Source organism: Clupea harengus, chromosome 24 (genome assembly GCF_900700415.2).
Source record: "Clupea harengus chromosome 24, Ch_v2.0.2, whole genome shotgun sequence".
In the NCBI taxonomy this organism is placed as follows: Eukaryota; Metazoa; Chordata; class Actinopteri; order Clupeiformes; family Clupeidae; genus Clupea; species Clupea harengus.
Genome location: NC_045175.1, coordinates 18175905 through 18194573, shown reverse-complemented (window position 1 = coordinate 18194573; position 18669 = coordinate 18175905). Strand labels below are relative to the sequence as shown.

Sequence of the window (18669 nt, the reverse complement as noted above, 5' to 3'; positions counted from 1 at the left end):
ATAACTTAGAAGTAGAATTACTAAAAGTGTTTTAGGTTTGCAACAGCAGTGTGTAACTGGTACAAACAGAATGAAGTCATATGCAACTTGTGTGTTTAATATGGTAACAAAATATAGTTTTGATAAATAGTGTATAGTTTTTACAAGAGTGTTTCATTTTGCAAAGGATCTGAGGTGTTTTGCTAATTGGGTGTGTGGTTGTGCTAATTGTGTGTAGTGTTTTGAAAAACAAAACAATCAAGAAAAACTGTAAGATATTTAAAATGCCTGCCATCAATTTGTCTCCAGATCTCTAACTCATGTGGCTGAATCTCTGCTTACATTTACAGTGCAGTCTCTGGGTGTTCACTTTTAGCCTAAGGGGCTTCCAAGTAATATACTATTCTAGCAAATAGCCAATCAATCAAAAATAAATTGTTTTCAGTGTTGTATGTAATAAAAATCGAGAAGAGAGGGGATATTAAAATAAAAAAAATATTTTCTAATGTTATAGGAGACATTCAAAAGAACGATTCTAGCAAAAGGAGTACAAGGGAAAGAAGAAAGAAAGTCATAAGACATCAGCAATCGAACACAAGGAAGAAAAAACATGACTACTCCCAGTGTTTCAAAACCTTTCCTGCACCTTTCTGCTCTTGCAATTCATCAACGAACTTAAACAGGAGAAAAGCCCCATCACTGTTCACAGTGTGGAAAAGCCTTTCGTCAAATGTCTTGTCTCAAGACACACCAGATGATCCATACTGGGGAAAAGCCATGTCAGTGTACTACATGTGGGAAGAGTTTCAGGAGTAGCTCAAATCTCAACGCCCATCAGATCACACAAACAGGAGAAATGCCCCATAAATGCTCTCAGTGTGGAAAGAGTTTTAGTTATATGTCTCAACTCAATACACACCAGAGGATCCATACTGGAGAAAAGCCATACAATTGTAGTACATGTTGGAAGAGTTTTAAGAGGAACATACTGTACTGTACATCAGTTCATACATACTGGAAAGCCACACCACTGTTCTCACCGTGAAAAGACTTTTACTCAAATTTCTCATCTCAAGAGACACCAGAGGATCCATACCGGGGAATAGCTGTATCAGTGTACTACTTGTGGGAAGAGATTCAGATGTAGCTCAGATCCACCTGTCCATGAGGTCACACATCAGTCCCAGATTCGTATGATTTCGCAAAATCAGCAATTTACTGCCTTTTCCCACAATGCTGCATTTTTGTATCATTTACCGTATAAATTGAGCAGAAGTTACCTCTTGATGTTTAACTGCAATTTATTTCTGCTTCTTTTGGCCTCCTAACGGTGGTATGAGGTTATGCACACTCTGTCTCAACCACTGCCACTGCTTTATGTCCCATTCGCTTGATGTCAGGTGTGTGATGGACTGACGACCATGCTGAAGTTAGTGTGATGTTAGAAATTAGTTTTACGTTAACAACATCCCTGGATCTATATCTGTTATACTTTTATTAAACTCAATACAAAATGTCCCCAAATCCATGCATATTGATTTACAATGTATCATGCATTTCAATAACATTCTAGTATGGCTGAAATGAGCATATTAGCAAAACTACTAATAATATTATTATTGTTTTTGTTGTTGTTTTGTGTTCTTGGGTAGGTTGTATAGATTGTCTGACAAACATATACACAATTTCACATATGCTTTTGCTAGAAATGAATACAAATATTAAAATATAAATTAGACACATATATTTGCATTATATGGACAGTAACACATGTGATGTCATGAAAAGTAAAAGTAAGTTGTTGGCCTTCAGAAGGTGGCCTTGCACTCTCACCATGCGTTTGATGCTGGTGCGCACTACGTTTTTTTTCTGTGTTTTGCATTTTACTATTTTATCCCCTATTTTTTTTTTTTTTTTTTTAAATAAACCCGTTTTTGTACACTCTGTGGTCTGGCTCAAATTTATGTTGCGGCTCATGAGCCGGGTCATGACAGCATTTTCAAGAAGGAACCAGCTCCAGACTCGGGTCTCCATTGCAAATCGATCTGCATTGACAACTGCTCTGCAGGTCTGGGTATTTTATGTAGCTTCAATGGCCTTCAATCCAACATCAGGGGTACGTTCGTCGTAGGATTGAAGCTAAGTTAATCAATTGGCCTTTTAGCCCGTTAAGATTAGCGAGCTGATTGAGAACAGCAAATATCGGTTCGTTAACGGCTGATCCGCATCCAAATCATGTGGTTAATTTCAACCAGGCTAAACTTACCGGGGCATTTGCGCGTGCACGTCCTAGTTCAAAAGGCAGGAAAGGTCGATCACCAAAACAATGATTTTCTAGCGGTATAATGGTTCTAAACTCAAAGAAAATTGCTCTTTTTTTCTCCGCTGGCCAGCAGGAGATGAACATGAACGCTTATGAAGTATACAAGACCATAATCATGGAAAAATTCAACACCGCCACCGCTGTGAGAGCAAGGTGTGTTGGGATGTTTATAGGGTGATCTCTATGTATGAATACCTGACGGCAAGTGTCAACTAGTACAGAGGTTCTCTCTACCGGTTCGAAACTACAAAGTTGCTAGTTCAAATACCCTCACCTACTTCCTCGATATAATTCTACATTTTCTTGTAAGTCGCTTTGAATAAAAGCGTCTGTTAAATGACTAAATGTATTAATAACAAATGCAATAAATTGAAGCAGTGCAAATAAATTGTCTGTATTTCTCTCTATTCTTATCATGAGTCCACCTTAATCATTTTCTACAATAATGATATGCTATGGTGTACTAATAACGCTCATATAATTATGAGTGCTTTGTTCTCCGCATCACCGACACTACAAAAATGTACCACTCGCAAAAAAGCGCAAGACAGTCAATGTTCGACTGTGGTGTTTGCAATAAATGACTCGAGAAGGTCTTGTGAATTAATGATTCCTTGTCGGCTGAATCGATAGCGCTCATACAAGAATAATTGATCTTGGCGATTGCAAAGAACTCTCTCCCTCCGCTAATCTTATTAACTATCTAATATCAGTCCTTGGTCAATGGGATCCCTCCTTTTTCCGGGGGTGTGGCAAGCTTATCCAGCTACACTTAAGTTAGCCTGCCCTGGAGCAGGTTAGTGCTAATCGATATGTAACTATGGTGATTTATCAAAAGTTGCTTCCACGAACCAAAAAGAGGGGCGTTTTTTATCTTAGCCTGAAAATTAGCTCGCTAAACCGCTTAGCGAGCTACGACGAATACCCCCCAGATCTGTTGTTGCAGTCTTCCATAGAGAGGACTCTTCATATTTTTGTAGAACACTAGTTGTGGTAAATATAAATTAGACCACTAAAAACATCAAATGGGGTAAAAGCCTAAGAATCTGTGGGGAAAATATGACCTATTATGTTTATTACTAAATGCAACGTGTAGTATGCAATAAAGCAGTACATTAAATAGATGAATTGTTTACTTTCCATGACATTAGACCTATTCATCAAATAGGATAGGCCTAACTATGTGAACTCGCTTTTTATAACTTAATTTCCAAAAGACATTGACACCCTGTTCAAAAGATGCCGTAGTTTCAGTCTTGTTGTGTTTGAAAGGGAGGCCTACGCTGGGGAGGAGAAAGGAAGCTTGATTAAAAGTTAATTTAAATGTTGATGTTATGGAACAATCATGGGGATATGCCTACAGAACACATTAGTGTGAAAGGGCATTAACATCATTAACAATAAGGGCATCTAAATGGGTTGTTGGTGGTGAAAGGCTGCATATGCGTCACTATGAAATGCAGTGCACTACTACCATCTAGTGGTGACAGGATGTTATGACAATGTTGTGATATCCACTTACAAATCAGATCACAATTCACAACAGGAAATAACTCTCTGTGTGTGTGTGTGTGTGTGTGTGTGTGTGTGCATAATAGCCATATCAGTAGTTAAGCAGTCTACCCCCCCCCCGTGCGTCAGGAAGGAGTAATCTGCTATGTGTGAATGAGTGTATGTGTTTCTATGTGAGTGTATGTGTTTCTCTCACTCTATCTTTGTCTGTGTGTGTGTGTGTGTGTGTTTGTTTGGGTGTGAATGAGTGGGGTAGGTATGTACTAAAACAAGTAAGCAATCAGTTAGGACAAACATACACAGACTTACACACACACGCCTTTTAGAGATCACATGTCGCATCAGTTTGTCATTTATAAAGGATTTGTAAATCATCCCTCCCTCAATCATAGAAACAACTAGAAAGGGATGACACAAAAATGAAATAAAATAAGGGTGAGTGAGTGACATTGGTAACACCCCCCCCCCCCCACACACACACACAGACAGATTCACATCTATTTCCATCTTTTTATTCCCCAGCATATTTTGAACAGTTTAACTATAAATACAGTGATGCTTAAGCCATAGTAACATGTTTGTTCAACATGTAATAGGCTCAATAATTATATATTAATTATCAATATGTTCCATCACAGCATCACACAATGGTGTTTGAACAGGAGTGTGTGACTCTTCTGCAGACTCTGGTGATCCTGCGGGATCAGGAGGTCATGTGATCTGGCACAGGGACACTGAGGAGTCAGCATAAACATAAAACCCAGGATAGAGGGGCTCAGTGAATGTGGAGTGGAACGTGTGCAGGTGGGTGAGTGTGTCAGAGGAGACGCTGTAGAAGGACAGAGTGCCTGCTGGCCAGTCCAGGTACACTCCTACTCTCCTGGAGCGGGAGGAGGGAGCAGGTATGGCAGTCCTCTTATTATTGTGCCTGGCAGAGTAACTGTTACCAGAGCAATACAGCCTCCAGGACTTGTCATTATATCCAAACCTGCTGTCATTACTCCCCCCTTTCCTCTTCATGCTCTTATATGCCACTGCTATATCGGCACTACTACTCCAATCAGCCTCCCAGTAGCAGCGTCCAGACTGACCCTCTCTACACAGCACCTGAGACCAGCAGTCAAATCTCTCTGGGTGGTCAGGATACGACTGATCCTCACTCACACGTGTCACCTTTCTGTTCCCCTCAGAGAGAGAGAGATGTCTGTGTGCTGTGTTTGGGTCCAGTGTGAGCTCACAGGCATCTGCAGACAAGAGGAGAGAACATCAGAATATGGGGTAGGAAGGGGACTGTTTCACAGCACCCATCCACACACACACTGACACACACACACACACACACACACACACACACACACACAATCATACAGATGTTCAGACACACACCTCTTCCTGCTTGCACACAAACAAACGCATGCTCAAACACACACACACACCATCACACACAGATCCAATAGACGAGTGAGTGTGTGTGTGTGTTTCTGTGCTAAAAATTCTGGGAGGAGAATGAGAAGAGTGTATATTTGTGTGTGTGTGTGTGTGTGTGTGTGTATTTCTATGTTAAAAATCCTGGGAGGAGAATGAGAAGTGTGTATATTTGTGTGTGTGTGTGTGTGTGTGAGTGCATGATTCAATGTACCTGTGTGCATGTGTGTCAAGAAGGCAACAGGGAGTATATGTGTAATCTCCTATATGTGTGTGTGTTTGTGTCAGTGTGTGTATGTACATTCTTGTGTATTTGTGATATTTGTGTGTGTGTGTGTGTGCCAGGAAGAAGTATATGTGTAATCTCTTGCGTGTGTGTGTGTGTCAGGAATGATCTATGATATCTTGTTTGTGTGTGTGTGTGTGTGTGTGTGTGTGTGTGTGTTTGTGTGTGTCATATAGTATATGTATGATCTCTTCTGTGTGTGTGTATGTGTATTATGTGTGTGTGTGTGTGCATATGAGTGAGAGAATGTGTATGTATGTGTGTCTGTGTGTTTATGTGTATTTGTGATATCTGTGTGTGTGTGTGTGTTTTATGTCTGTGTGTATGTATGCATGTAGGTGTGTGAGTGGGTGAGTGAGTGAGTGAGTGTGTTTGTGTATTCTTGTGTATTTGTGATATCTCAGTGTGTGTGTGTGTGTGTTTATGTGTGTGCGTATGTATGCATGTAGGTGTGAGTGAGTGAGTGTGTTTGTGTTTCTGTGTATTCCTGTGTATTTGTGATATTTGTGTGTGTGTGTTTGTTTATGTCTGTGTAAGAGAATGTGTGTGTGTGTGTGTCAGGAAGTATGTATGATCTCTTGTGTGTGTGCTTGTTAGTGTGTGTGTGTGTGCTTCAGGAAGTATATGTATGATATCTTGTGTGTGTGTGTGTGTGTGTGTGTGTGTGTATGCCAGTGAGTGAGTGAGTGAGTGAGTGAGTGAGTGACTGAGTGTGTGTGTGTGTGTATGTGTGTCTGTGTGCATGTGCATTCTTGTGTATTTGTGATATTTGTGTTAGTGTGTGCCAGGAAGAAGTATATGTGTAATCTCGTGTGTGTGTTTATATCACTTTCTTTCTCCATATATACAGTATGTGTGTGTGTGTGTGTGTGTGTGTGTGTGCATTCCTGTGTATTTGTGATATTTGTGTGTGTGTGTGTGTGTGTTTGTTCATGTCTTTGTAAGAGAATGTGTGTGTATTCTTGTGTATTTGTGATATTTGAGTGTGTGTTATGTGTGTGTCTCTGTGTGTGTCAGGAAGTATATGTAGGATCTCTTGTGTGTTTGTGTGTGCATGTGAGCGAGTGAGTGTGTCTGTGTATTATTGTGTATTTGGGATATTTGTGTGTGTGTTTGTGTTTGTTTATGTCTTTGTAAGAGAATGTGTGTGTGTCAGGAAGTATGTATGATTTCTTGTAAGTGTGTGTGCTCATATGTGTTTCTGTCATTTTCTCTCTCTATATATATTTGTGAGTGTGTATCAGGAAGGTATATGTGTAATCTCTTGTGTGTGTGTGTGTGTGTGTGTGTGTGTGTGTATGTTTCTGTCACACTCTCTCTCTCTCTCTATCTGTGTGTGTGTTTGTAAACATGTAGGTGAGTGAGTGAGTGTGTGTTTTGTGTGTGAGTGTGTGTTTTGTGTGTGTGTGTGTGTGTGTGTTTGTGTGTGTGTGTGTGTGTGTGTGTGCGTAAATGACTGTATGTGTGCGTTTCCGTCACTTTCTCTCTCTATATGTGTGTGTGTGTGTCAGGAAGTATACTGTATGTATTACTGTATGTATATTTGTGTGTATGTGTGTGTGTGTATGTGCATCCTTCTGTATTTGTGATATGTGTGAGTGTGTTTGATTGTGAGTGTGTGTTTGTGTGTGTATGTGCATCCTTTTGTATTTGTGATATTTGTGAGTGTGTGTTTGTGTGTGTATGTGTGACTGTATGTGTGTGTGTGTGTTTATGTCTGTGTAAGACAATGTGTATGTGTGTAGGTATGTGAGAGAGAAAGTGTGTCTGTCTGTCTGTGTGTGTGTGTGTGTCAGGAAGGAGTATATGTGTAATATCTTGTGTGTGAGTGTGTGTGTGTGTGTGTGTGTGTGTGTGTGTGTGTGTGTGTATGTATGTATGTATGTATGTATGTTTGTGTATCCTTCTGTATTTGTGATATTTGTGAGTGTGTGTGTGTTTGTGTATCCTTGTGTATTTGTGATATTTGTGAGTGTGTGTGTGTGTGTCAGGAAGGAGTATATGTATAATATATCGTGTGTGTGTGTGTGTATGTATATGTGCTTGTGTGTGTGTTTGGTATGTGCATCCTTGTGTATTTGTGATATGTGTGTGTGTGTGTGTGTGTGTGTGTGTGTGTGTGTGTTTGTGTATGTGCATCCTTGTGTATTTGTGGTATTTGTGATATTTGTGTGTGTGTGTGTGTGTATAGGACGAAGGAAGGAGTATGTGTGTAATCGCTTGTATGCAAATCGCTTGGGTGTAAATTAGTCTATGTGTGTGATTCTGTCACTTTCTTTCTCTCTCTATCTCTATCTCTGTTTGTGTGTGTGTGTGTGTGTGTGTGTGTGTGTGTGTGTGAGGGGTGTGTTTTGTAATGTCTGTGTATAAGAATGTATTTGTTTGTGCATTCTTGTGTATATGTGATATGTGTGTGTGTGTGTGTGTGTGTGTGTGTGCACATGTCTTTCTCTTTCTGTGTATGTTTGTGTGTGTGTGTGTGTGTGTGTGTGTGTAGAAAAGGAGTATATGTGCGTACATATATATGAGTATATATATCTTGTGTATGAGTGTGTGAGAGTGTGTGTGTATGTGTGTGTGTGTCTGTGTTTTTGTATCTTTCTCTCCATCTCTATCTCTGTTTGTGTTTTTTAATGTCTAATTAAGAGAATGTGTGTTTCAGGAAGAAGATGAATGATATCTTGTGTGTGCAGGAACAAGTATGTGAAATGTCTTCATTCACACACACACACACACACACACAAAAAACAATCTGTCACACACACACTTAGCAGGCAAGTACAAACTTAAAGGACACAACACACACACTCAGGTGTGTATCCCTTAAGGTAGACATCACAGACCAAACACTGCCAGGCTTGGTTCAGTAAGTGTCAGATATCAATTCAGCTTTCATTGTCATGATGGCACAGGCCATTTTAAACTTATGGCAGTAAGCTGGCAGCTGTTTTCAGGGCCAGACACTGCAGTTGCTCAGCAGCAGCTGTATGAGCTGGGAGTCGACTTGTTTTAGAATTATCAAGTCAAATGGAATCAAAGAATGACCAAGTGAAAACAAAGAAACATCAGCCTGATCACACACAAATGATCACATGCACTACTAAACCTATAAACATACACAACCTTTCTCTTACATACACACACACCTCAATGTTTCCATGTGTTCATATACAATCATGTGTATGTATTTTTTCAGGGAAAAATGAATAAAATCACTCACATTTTCTCGGTCCTGGTTTAATCCTGAACTCTCCTCCATGGTCATACCTCAAAAAAGAAGGGGAGAAGAAAATACAGTTGAGCACAAAACTATGAGTTTAGCATGTGAACTGATTTGTTATCAGTGTATCTTTTGAATCAAGCAAAACTATATAAGTTTTGTAGATCAACAGGGAAAAAACTAAGCATGCAATACAAAAACAGCAATATATTTCATAGCCTGGTTATTCTTTCTGGGATAGACACACTGGAACCCCTTCAGTTTCCCTATCAACAAATCAGATCAACCAAGGGTCCCCACAGCAAACAAAGACAGCCATGTTAGAATGCGGTTCATTAGCTACAGCTCAATATTCAACACCATCGTCGACCCCCACACTAACAGACAAACTACTCATGGTGTAGGAGCCATTTCTATCCACCTTTTAGTTAGGTTTATTTTAGTATTACTTATTTTAGCCACTTGGGGGAGTATTGCACTGGGTGTGGCACGTCACTGGGAATTGGGTATATTTACAGGTGTGATTGATCAATTAGGGAAAGGTGTGGATGGCGGGGAACACACGGTTCTTACCGTCGCTCTGAAACCCACTTCACTGACAGCATCCTGTTAATAGGCAAACAGCACTGGGTGAAAGGACCAATTTTATGTCAAATTTATACCTTTATAATAAACGGGAACACCACCCAAAGAGAGTTCATGCCTGGACTAAGGATTATTGCAACGCGTTGGGAACACTTTGCCGTCCACACTGAGGCTAATAGGATAGCCTCCACATTGTAAGAACCTTTTCCTCATCGGTGAATACGGAATCATGAATCGGATAGGATCGTAAAAACATTTCCTCTGGACCACGCATTTGGATATTCAAAGGATTGTGTATCTCAATGGATTGCTTACCTGAGGCGGAGCCTGGATGTCTTAGTCTCAACGTATGTAAGTCTTCATGTCGTTGAACTCCAGTTCGAGCAGGCCGCAATCACGGAAAGCTGGTGGGTAAACCTTCCTTATTTCTTTGCCGACGGTATTGGGAAACCGTGGACTTTCGGATTTGAAAATAAAGACTGTTCTAATGCTGCTGCATCATATGATTAGGCCACTTGCTGTGCTGTTAAATTAGGGACATTCTGATTCTCGGAGCATTTTTGAGTGCTGTGCTGTGTTGTACATACTGTCGGCTGTTGTCAATTGTGCCGTTCCATTGAGCGCTTTGAACTTGACGCATTTACGCGCAAAGATGAGTTTAGAGGAAGGAAAATTGCCTGATAAGGCCAAGGCCGCCGTTGTGGCTGCAGACGAAACTGACCATACTGCCTTTTCTAATCCTGGTTCTGTAGTTGATGATGCTTTGGGAAAACGCACACGAAAAATAACATCAAAGGGAGTCACGATGTTGTTTAAAAATCTGCAAAAGAATCGGAATTCCCAATTTGCGCAAGTTAACAATATGAAGCAAAGAATCAACAAGCTTCTTTCTGGAACAATTACATCTCAAATTGTGTCTGATGTGAAGGAGCATTTAAGCGAATACTCCACATTATGCAAAGAGACTTTAGAGACTCAAACTACTTTGCTGGAAATGCCTATGCTAGATGTTGACTATGAAAAGCAACAAAATTGGCTTGCACAGAAAACAAAGGAAATTGATACATTTGAGAATGATGTGAAGCAATGGTTGACTGAGGCTAGTGCAAAAAGGGATGATGAAAATGTTGATATGCTGTCCATAACAAATTCGGACATAAGACCTGAAGATAGTGTGTCTAATGTTTCAAGTAAAGGGTCCAAACATAAAGGCTGCTCTTCTGTCCATTCAAGGGAATCCAGTGTTCTTTCAGTACATTTAAAGGCTAAAGCTAAAAGGGCTTCACTTTTACAGTCTGCAGCTGCTTTAAAAAAAATGCATGAGCTTTGCGCTGAAGAAGATGCTCTTCAAATAGAAAGGGCAAAGCTGAAAAGGAGAAAGGAACAGCTAGAGGTCGAGGCCAAGTTGGCAGCTGCTACAGCTGAATTATCTGTGTTTGAAATGGGATGCAGTGGTGAAGATGATGAGGATAATTGAGAGGATGCCATGAATGCCTATCTTCATGCTCATTTGAAGTCCCAAACATCAAGTAATTTAAACACAGATTCTGTCTTGCAACATCTTAAAGCTGTCTCTTTCCAACAGGACAATTCTCTGCCATTGGTTGTACGACCTAAAGGAAGGCCGCACATTCCACAAGCCCAGTCTTCCCTAAAGGCTAGTAATCCTTTGTCTTATGTGCCATCTTCTCACAGGTCTGATGTGCAGGGGAATGCCCGCGGATCCAGACCTACCAACGCTCCACCAGCTGGACTACAGCCGTCAATCTCACTAGGTCGGCCTTCCCAAATGCATGGGTCTGAAGTGGAGGGAAACGGCCCTGGATCTAGACTCACCAACGCTTCAGCTGCACGATTTCAGCCACTGATCTCCCAAGGGAGTACACATATGCAATCACAGTTGCACCATCATTCTTCTCTTGACAATGTTCAACACACCACTCTGTACGATCTTATGCAACAGCAAAACAACATCACTGCTCAGCTAGTTCAGAACCAGGCCTTAGCCTCTCTTCCTCCACGAACTATCCCAGAGTTTGATGATCCACTTAAATATGCTGCCTTTATCAGAGCCTTTGAGCAAGCTATTGAAAAGAAAACTGCAGATAAACAAGAGTGTCTTTATTATCTCGAGCAATACACCAGAGGGCAACCAAGAGAACTGGTTCGGAGTTGCTATAACATGGCTCAAGGGCAGGGCTATGAGCGAGCAAAGAATTTGTTGAAAGAGCACTTTGGGAATGAATTGAGAATCGCTGTAGCTTACATAGAGAGGGTGATGAAGTGGCCAACAATAAGGGTTGATGACACTAATGCTCTACAGTCCTTTTCCATCTTTTTAAGGGACTGTTGCAATGTTATGGAAGATTTACAGCATATGGAGGAGATGAACGTGCCTTCCAATCTTCGTTTGATGATGATGAAGTTGCCATACAAGCTGAGGGAAAAATGGAGATCTGTCGCCTGTGACCTACAGGAGCGCCGTGGCTACAGAGCCATGTTCCAAGACTTTGTGGCCTTCATTGAGCGTCAGGTAAAGATTCTGTCCGATCCTCTCTTTGGTGACCTACATGGTGATCCACCAGACTCTTCCTCCAGGCCGAAGAGCACATCTACTGGAAGAGGCCATGCTACTGTTGCTGCCATCAATACTACCACAGGACCAACTACATCAGCAGCTTGGTACCAACAGCGTAGAGGGCCAGCTTCACAGAGAAACAACGAAGAGTCATGCTGTGTGTGTAAGAGCCAACATTCAGTTGAGAAATGTTCACAGCTAGAGGAGATGACACACAGAGAAAAACTGGACACTCTGAAAGCAGGCAGAGTGTGTTTCAGCTGTCTGAGGATGGGTCATATAAGCAGGGAATGTAACACGCCTTTGACATGTGATCTCTGTAAACACAAACATCCAACAGTTTTACACGTTGAATTTAAAGCAAAAACACAGGAAGCGTTAGTCAATAATGCACTTGTGTCATTGGAGACATGTGGCCATACTGGGGCCGGAGATGATGACTCTGTTCTCCCTATTGTGCCTGTACAGGTTAAGGCCAAGTCCGGGAGCACGATTATAAACACCTATGCTTTCTTAGACCCTGGGAGTTCAGCTTCTTTCTGTACACAACATCTCATGAGAGAACTGAATCTTTCAGGAGTCAAGACTAGCATTCTTCTTCGTACTCTTGGCCAAGAGAGGTCTGCTTAGTGGTCTTGAAGTTTCTGGCTTGAATGAAGAAAACTTCCTGGACTTACCTGAAGTCTATACTCAGAGGACCATGCCTGTGAGCAGAAGTAACATTCTCACTCCGCAGGACCTAGAAAGATGGAAATATCTTAAAGGCATTAAAGTTCCCGGTCTTGAGGCAGATGTGGAATTGCTGATAGGCACCAATGCACCGAAGCTCATGGAACCATGGGAAATAATTAATAGCCAAGGCGAAGGACCATATGCTGCCAGGACTCTACTGGTGTGGGTCGTGAATGGTCCGCTGAGAGGTGGTGAGCTGAGCAAAGGCAAGTTTGGCTGCCCTGCTGTCACTGCCAATAGGATCTCAGTCACCAAGCTACAGGACTTATTGATCAATACAATCAAGATTTCAATGAGAAGTCAGAGGATTTGTGCCTTTCCAGAGAGGATCAAAAGTTCATGCAAATTATGGAGTCTTCAATTCAGCTTGACAAAGGACACTACTGCTTTGACTTGCCTTTTAAGGCTGAAGATGTTATCCTGCCAAACAACCACAGCGTTGCAGAGCAGCGTCTCCTGAGTCTTCAACGGAAGTTTAAGAGAAACAAAGAATACCATCAAGAGTACACAGCTTTCCTCTCTGAAGTCATTGAAAAGGGTTATGCCGAACTTGTGCCACACCAACAGTTGAACCGAGCCGACGGCAAGGTGTGGTATATTCCTCATCATGGGGTATACCATCCTAAAAAGAAAACCCTTAGAGTTGTCTTTGACTGTGCTGCTGTTTTTAAAGGAATTTCACTAAATTCACAACTGTTGCAGGGGCCCTACCTCACAAGCACCTTACTTGGCGTACTTACCAGGTTTAGACAGGAGCGTGTAGCGCTGATGGCAGACATCCAAGCCATGTTCCATCAGGTGAGGGTGTCTCCGGAGCACACAGACTTCTTACGCTTCTTGTGGTATCCTGATGGCGATATAACACAAGTTCCCATGCAATACAGGATGAGAGTTCACCTCTTTGGGGCTGTGTCTTCGCCCAGTTGTGCAAATTATGCACTGAGGAGAATTGTGCAAGACTACAAAGACAACTTTGAACCCAATGTTCTGAAAACAATACTCCAAAACTTTTACATGGATGATTGTCTAAAGTCTGTGTCATCGGAGGCCAAAGCCACAAAAATGGTGCATGAATTGACTAAGGCCTGTGCTAAAGGAGGATTCCACCTGCTGAAGTGGACTAGTAACAGCAGTGAAGTTTTGGCTAACATTCCTGAGGCGCAGCGTTCCAAGACCACCAGGGTGCTTAACCTGGATCAAAAGGCAAGTCCTGTTGAAACCGCTCTTGGTCTTCATTGGTGCATAGATGCAGATGTTCTGACCTTTAGGATAGCCATAGAAGAGCGCCCACATACAAGACGTGGCATATTGTCTGTGGTGTCATCTATCTATGACCCTTTGGGCTTTCTTGCACCATTTACTTTGCCAGTTAAAAGGATGCTGCAGGAGATGTGCAGGCTGAACATCGGCTGGGATGCCAACATACCTCATGTCTTCTCCAAGCAGTGGTCCAAATGGCTGGCTGATCTCCATTGCATTACTGAGCTAACAGTGGACCGTTGTATCAAGCCAAAAGACTTTGGAACACCTACTCATTTGCAGTTACATCACTTTTCCGATGCTAGTGAGTACGGCTACGGAACTGTATCATATCTGAGGATGGAAAATGAGATGAACCAAGTCAGTGTTAGTTTCATCCTGGGCAAGGCCAGGGTTGCTCCTTTAAAGCAAACAACAATTCCTCGTCTTGAGCTGACTGCTGCTGTCCTGGCTGTCCGGATCGACAAAATGCTGAAGAGGGAGCTACAGCTGGATTTATACCCATCAGTATTCTGGACAGACAGTACTACTGTTTTAAAGTATATTGGAAATGAGACCAGGAGGTTTCATACTTTTGTGGCCAATAGGGTGGCTGTAATCAGAGACGAAACAGATGTTGCATAGTGGAGACACATAGGTACAAGACTGAATCCAGCAGATGAGGCATCCAGAGGTCTAAGTGCTGAAGAGTTCCTTGCATGTGAGAGGTGGCTCAAGGGACCAGTATTTCTCTTGAGGGGGGAAGAGGAATGGCCTAAGACAGTCATGGAACAGCATTTGATCCCTGTTGATGACCCTGAGGTGAAGAAAGACCCACTGGTGAATGCCTTTGTCTCTCACAGTCCACTGAATGCAACAAAACTGTTTATAAGCTACTTTTCAGATTTGAAGAAGCTGAAAACGTCTGTTGCATGGATGCTAAGATTTAGAGATGTGCTTTTAACTTTGTCCCAAAGGAGAAAACTTCTTAAAGACTCTGAGAGCATTGGCCATGACAGAGGAGGCCAAGGAAAGGACCTTCTTCATGCCCAGATGCAAAGAGAAAGATCGTCACTCCGTGGACAGTCACTGACACCAGGTGACCTTGAGAGGGCAGAAGGTGCCATCATCCGCATTTACCAGCAAGAGAGGTTTCCTGATGAGATTGCCACTTTAAGAGATGGAGGATCTGTCAAGAGAAACAGTGACCTCTACAAGCTGGACCCAGTGTTGGAGGATGGACTGCTGCGGGTGGGAGGAAGACTCAGTAGGGCTGCTATGCCTGAAGTGGAAAAACATCCAGTCATTCTTTCCAAAGAGCAACACGTGTCCAAACTCATCTTGAAACATCTTCATCAACAGCTGGGTCATGCAGGTAGAAATCACATGCTCTCTTCTCTCAGGAAGCAATACTGGGTTACTCGTGCCAACTCCGCCTGCAGAAAGGTCATCTCTGAGTGCGTAGTCTGCCGCCGCCTCCAAGGAAAAGCGGGGGAACAGAAAATGGCCGACCTGCCAGTGGAGAGAATTATGCCAGACTTACCTGCTTTTACAAATGTTGGCGTTGACTACTTCGGGCCAGTGGAGGTGAAGAAAGGCCGTGGCAGGGCAAAGCACTACGGTGTCCTCTTTACCTGCATGGCGAGTAGGGCAGTTCATCTTGAAGTTGCTTATGCCTTAGACACTGACTCATGCATAAATGCCATTCGCCGTTTCATGTGTCGCAGAGGTCAGGTGACACACCTTACATCCGACAATGGCACCAACTTCATAGGAGCTGAGAGGGAGTTGAGGGAAGCCATTGCTGAGTTAGACCACCAGAGGATTCAGCATGTATTACTACAGCGTCGTCTAACATGGTCCTTTAACCCTCCAGCCGGGTCGCACCATGGGGGGGTTTGGGAGCGGCTTATTCGTCTTGTAAAGAAGGTTCTCTCTTCCACTCTCAGACTCCAAACACTGGATGATGAGGGCTTCCATACGGTTCTCTGCGAAACTGAAGCCATTCTTAATAGTCGTCCCATCACAAGGGCCTCTGATGATGCAAATGACCTCGAAGCACTTACACCCAATCACGTCCTGCTCTTTAAGTCAAAGCCTCACCTCCCTCCTGGACACTTTTGTAAGGATGACCTGTACATTAAGAGAAGATGGAGGCAGGTGCAGTTCCTTTCTGACCTCTTTTGGAAGCGCTGGGTGAGGGAATACTTACCACTACTCCAGGAGAGACAGAAGTGGATGAGACCAAAGAGAAGTTTTTCCATTGACGACATCGTGGTCATAATGGATCCAGTCGCTCCACGAGGGTCCTGGCTGATGGGAAGAATTTTACAGACGTACCCAGACAAGAAAGGCTTTGTTCGTTCAGTTCAGCTGAAGACAAAAACGGGTCAGCTGGACCGGCCTGTTACGAAGATCTGTCTTTTGTTGGAAGGTGAAGTGTTATGAAGAATAGATGACCTGATTAGATGACCTGACCATAGATGCCATGAGGCTCATGAAAAGAAGATTTCACACTTAGATTAGCCCTGCACAAATGGCTCCTTTAGTTATTTGGGTAATTGTGGTTGAATATTCACAATTATGGGGCCGGTGTGTAGGAGCCATTTCTATCCACCTTTTAGTTAGGTTTATTTTAGTATTACTTATTTTAGCCACTTGGGGGAGTATTGCACTGGGTGTGGCACGTCACTGGGAATTGGGTATATTTACAGGTGTGATTGATCAATTAGGGAAAGGTGTGGATGGCGGGGAACACACGGTTCTTACCGTCGCTCTGAAACCCACTTCACTGACAGCATCCTGTTAATAGGCAAACAGCACTGGGTGAAAGGACCAATTTTATGTCAAATTTATACCTTTATAATAAACGGGAACACCACCCAAAGAGAGTTCATGCCTGGACTAAGGATTATTGCAACGCGTTGGGAACACTTTGCCGTCCACACTGAGGCTAATAGGATAGCCTCCACACATGGCCTTATCCCCTCCCTCCCTCTGCAGCTGGATCATGGACTTCCACACTAGCAGACCACAATCTGTCAGCATTGGGCCTCTCTCCTCAAAGACACTAATCATGAACACTGGCTGCCCTCTACACACTCTTCACATATGATTGCACTGCCTCCTATGAGAGCAACTCCATCATCAGGTTTGCTGATGACACCATTTTGGATAGGCTTGATCACTGGTGGTGATGAGACAGCGTACAGGAGTGAGGTGTCAAGCTGAGTGACATGGTGCCATAAGAACAACCTTTCCCTCAATGTCAGCAAAACTGAAGAGATGACTGTGGATGTAAGGAGAAGGAACAGAGGACATCAGCACCAACATCATCAGTTACTTCACATAGACGGGTCTGCACTGGTGAGGGTGGGCACCATTACATTCCTAGGAGTTCACATCAGTTAGGACCTCACATGGTCATAAAGTACAGACCAGCTGATCAAGAAAGATCAGGAGCAGCTGTAAATTTAGTATGCCACCCAGTATCCTTACACAATTCTACAGGTGCGATATTGAGAGTATGCTAACAAACAGGCTGACAGTGTGGTAGGACAACAGCACTGCTCAGGACCACCAGTCATCAAGACAGCAGAGAAGGAGCTCCACTCCCAACCCTGGAGCTCACTTACTACCAGAGAGTCTGTTGGCAGGCCTGAGGCATAGTAAAGGACCCCACCCATTCCATGCTGTTATGTCCCTGTGTGTGTTTCTGCTTGTTTTGCGCTTGATTGCTCTTGTGTTTGCAGTTCCTTGTTTATGTGTGTGTGAGTGTTTTCTAGGATGTCCTATGGGCTGATGACCCCCAATTGACAATGCCTCTGCCTGCTGATGTTTCAATGGGGTTCCACCATTTGCAAACACATTCTTCCAGTTTGTGAGACTCAGGAACTAGACAAGGCCAACGTGTGCAGATTCAGACATGCCATTATCAGTCTGTTTTGGACCAGATACTGTAAATGTTCTAATGTTTCATAGGTCTTCTGTGTAATCAATTCTTTATATGTTCACAGGCTTTGTGTCAACATATTTTTTGCCCACAGTGCAATCTCTTTCTTTTGTTCTTGCCTCTGACCCTAGACAGGGGTGTGACACAAGCACACATAATTTACTCAGTTTACCCAGACAGTCAGGCAGGTGGGACTGCAGTGTGAGCAGTTCCTGCTGGAAGGAGAGAAGTGGAGAGGGGAAAGGGGGAGGAAGGAGTGTAACAACATTGTTGCTATGGGCACCAGAGCCGACTGGATCCACCCACAGCACTGCTGGGAAGCTTTGGTTGAGACAGATGTCTGACAGCAGCACTGACTGCCATCAGCCCTGGCATGCTGTGACTGAGAGAAGATGAGGGGAATAGAAGTGGCTGCTGACTGGTGATACTAGCAGGACATGTGCACCCATGACATCTTGGTAGTTAGGAAGAGGAGCAACATGCACATTCATGTAGGAATAGAAACAAGATGCACCTCCAACAGTCTAGACTTGGTGCTCTTAGTGAAAATACTTTTCCCATCCGCTCCATTAAAATCTCCCTCCACGACCCCTGAGCCTTGGTGCCCTCAGCAACGGTTTAAAATGGTATTTCAAGCCAGATAAACACCCAGCACTCACCTGAAAGTCTCTAGTTTACAGTTGGGATCATTCAGTCTGTCTGTGAGCTCACTGACACCGGAGTCTCCTGGGTGATTGTAGCTCAGATCCAGCTGTTTCAGGTAGGAGGGGTTTGATTTGAGGGCAAAGGCCAAGAAAGAACAGCCCTCGTGTGTGATGAGACAATGAGACAGTCTGAA

At 43.0% G+C, this 18669-nt stretch overlaps 1 protein-coding gene across 1 annotated transcript in view; it reads right to left on the bottom strand.

The window, feature by feature from the left end:
• Nucleotides 1–4310: 4310 nt before the first annotated feature.
• The window catches only part of LOC116219120 (stonustoxin subunit beta-like), a 15635-nt gene continuing 1276 nt past the window's right edge, over nt 4311–18669 (bottom strand). The window contains exons 3-5 of the mRNA XM_031562082.1: nt 18491–18664; nt 8746–8792; nt 4311–5058 (exon numbers count right to left, since the gene is read on the bottom strand). Of these exons, the coding sequence (XP_031417942.1) occupies nt 4526–5058; nt 8746–8792; nt 18491–18664 (754 nt within the window). The 3' untranslated portion in view covers nt 4311–4525. The remainder of the gene's footprint in view (nt 5059–8745; nt 8793–18490; nt 18665–18669) is intronic.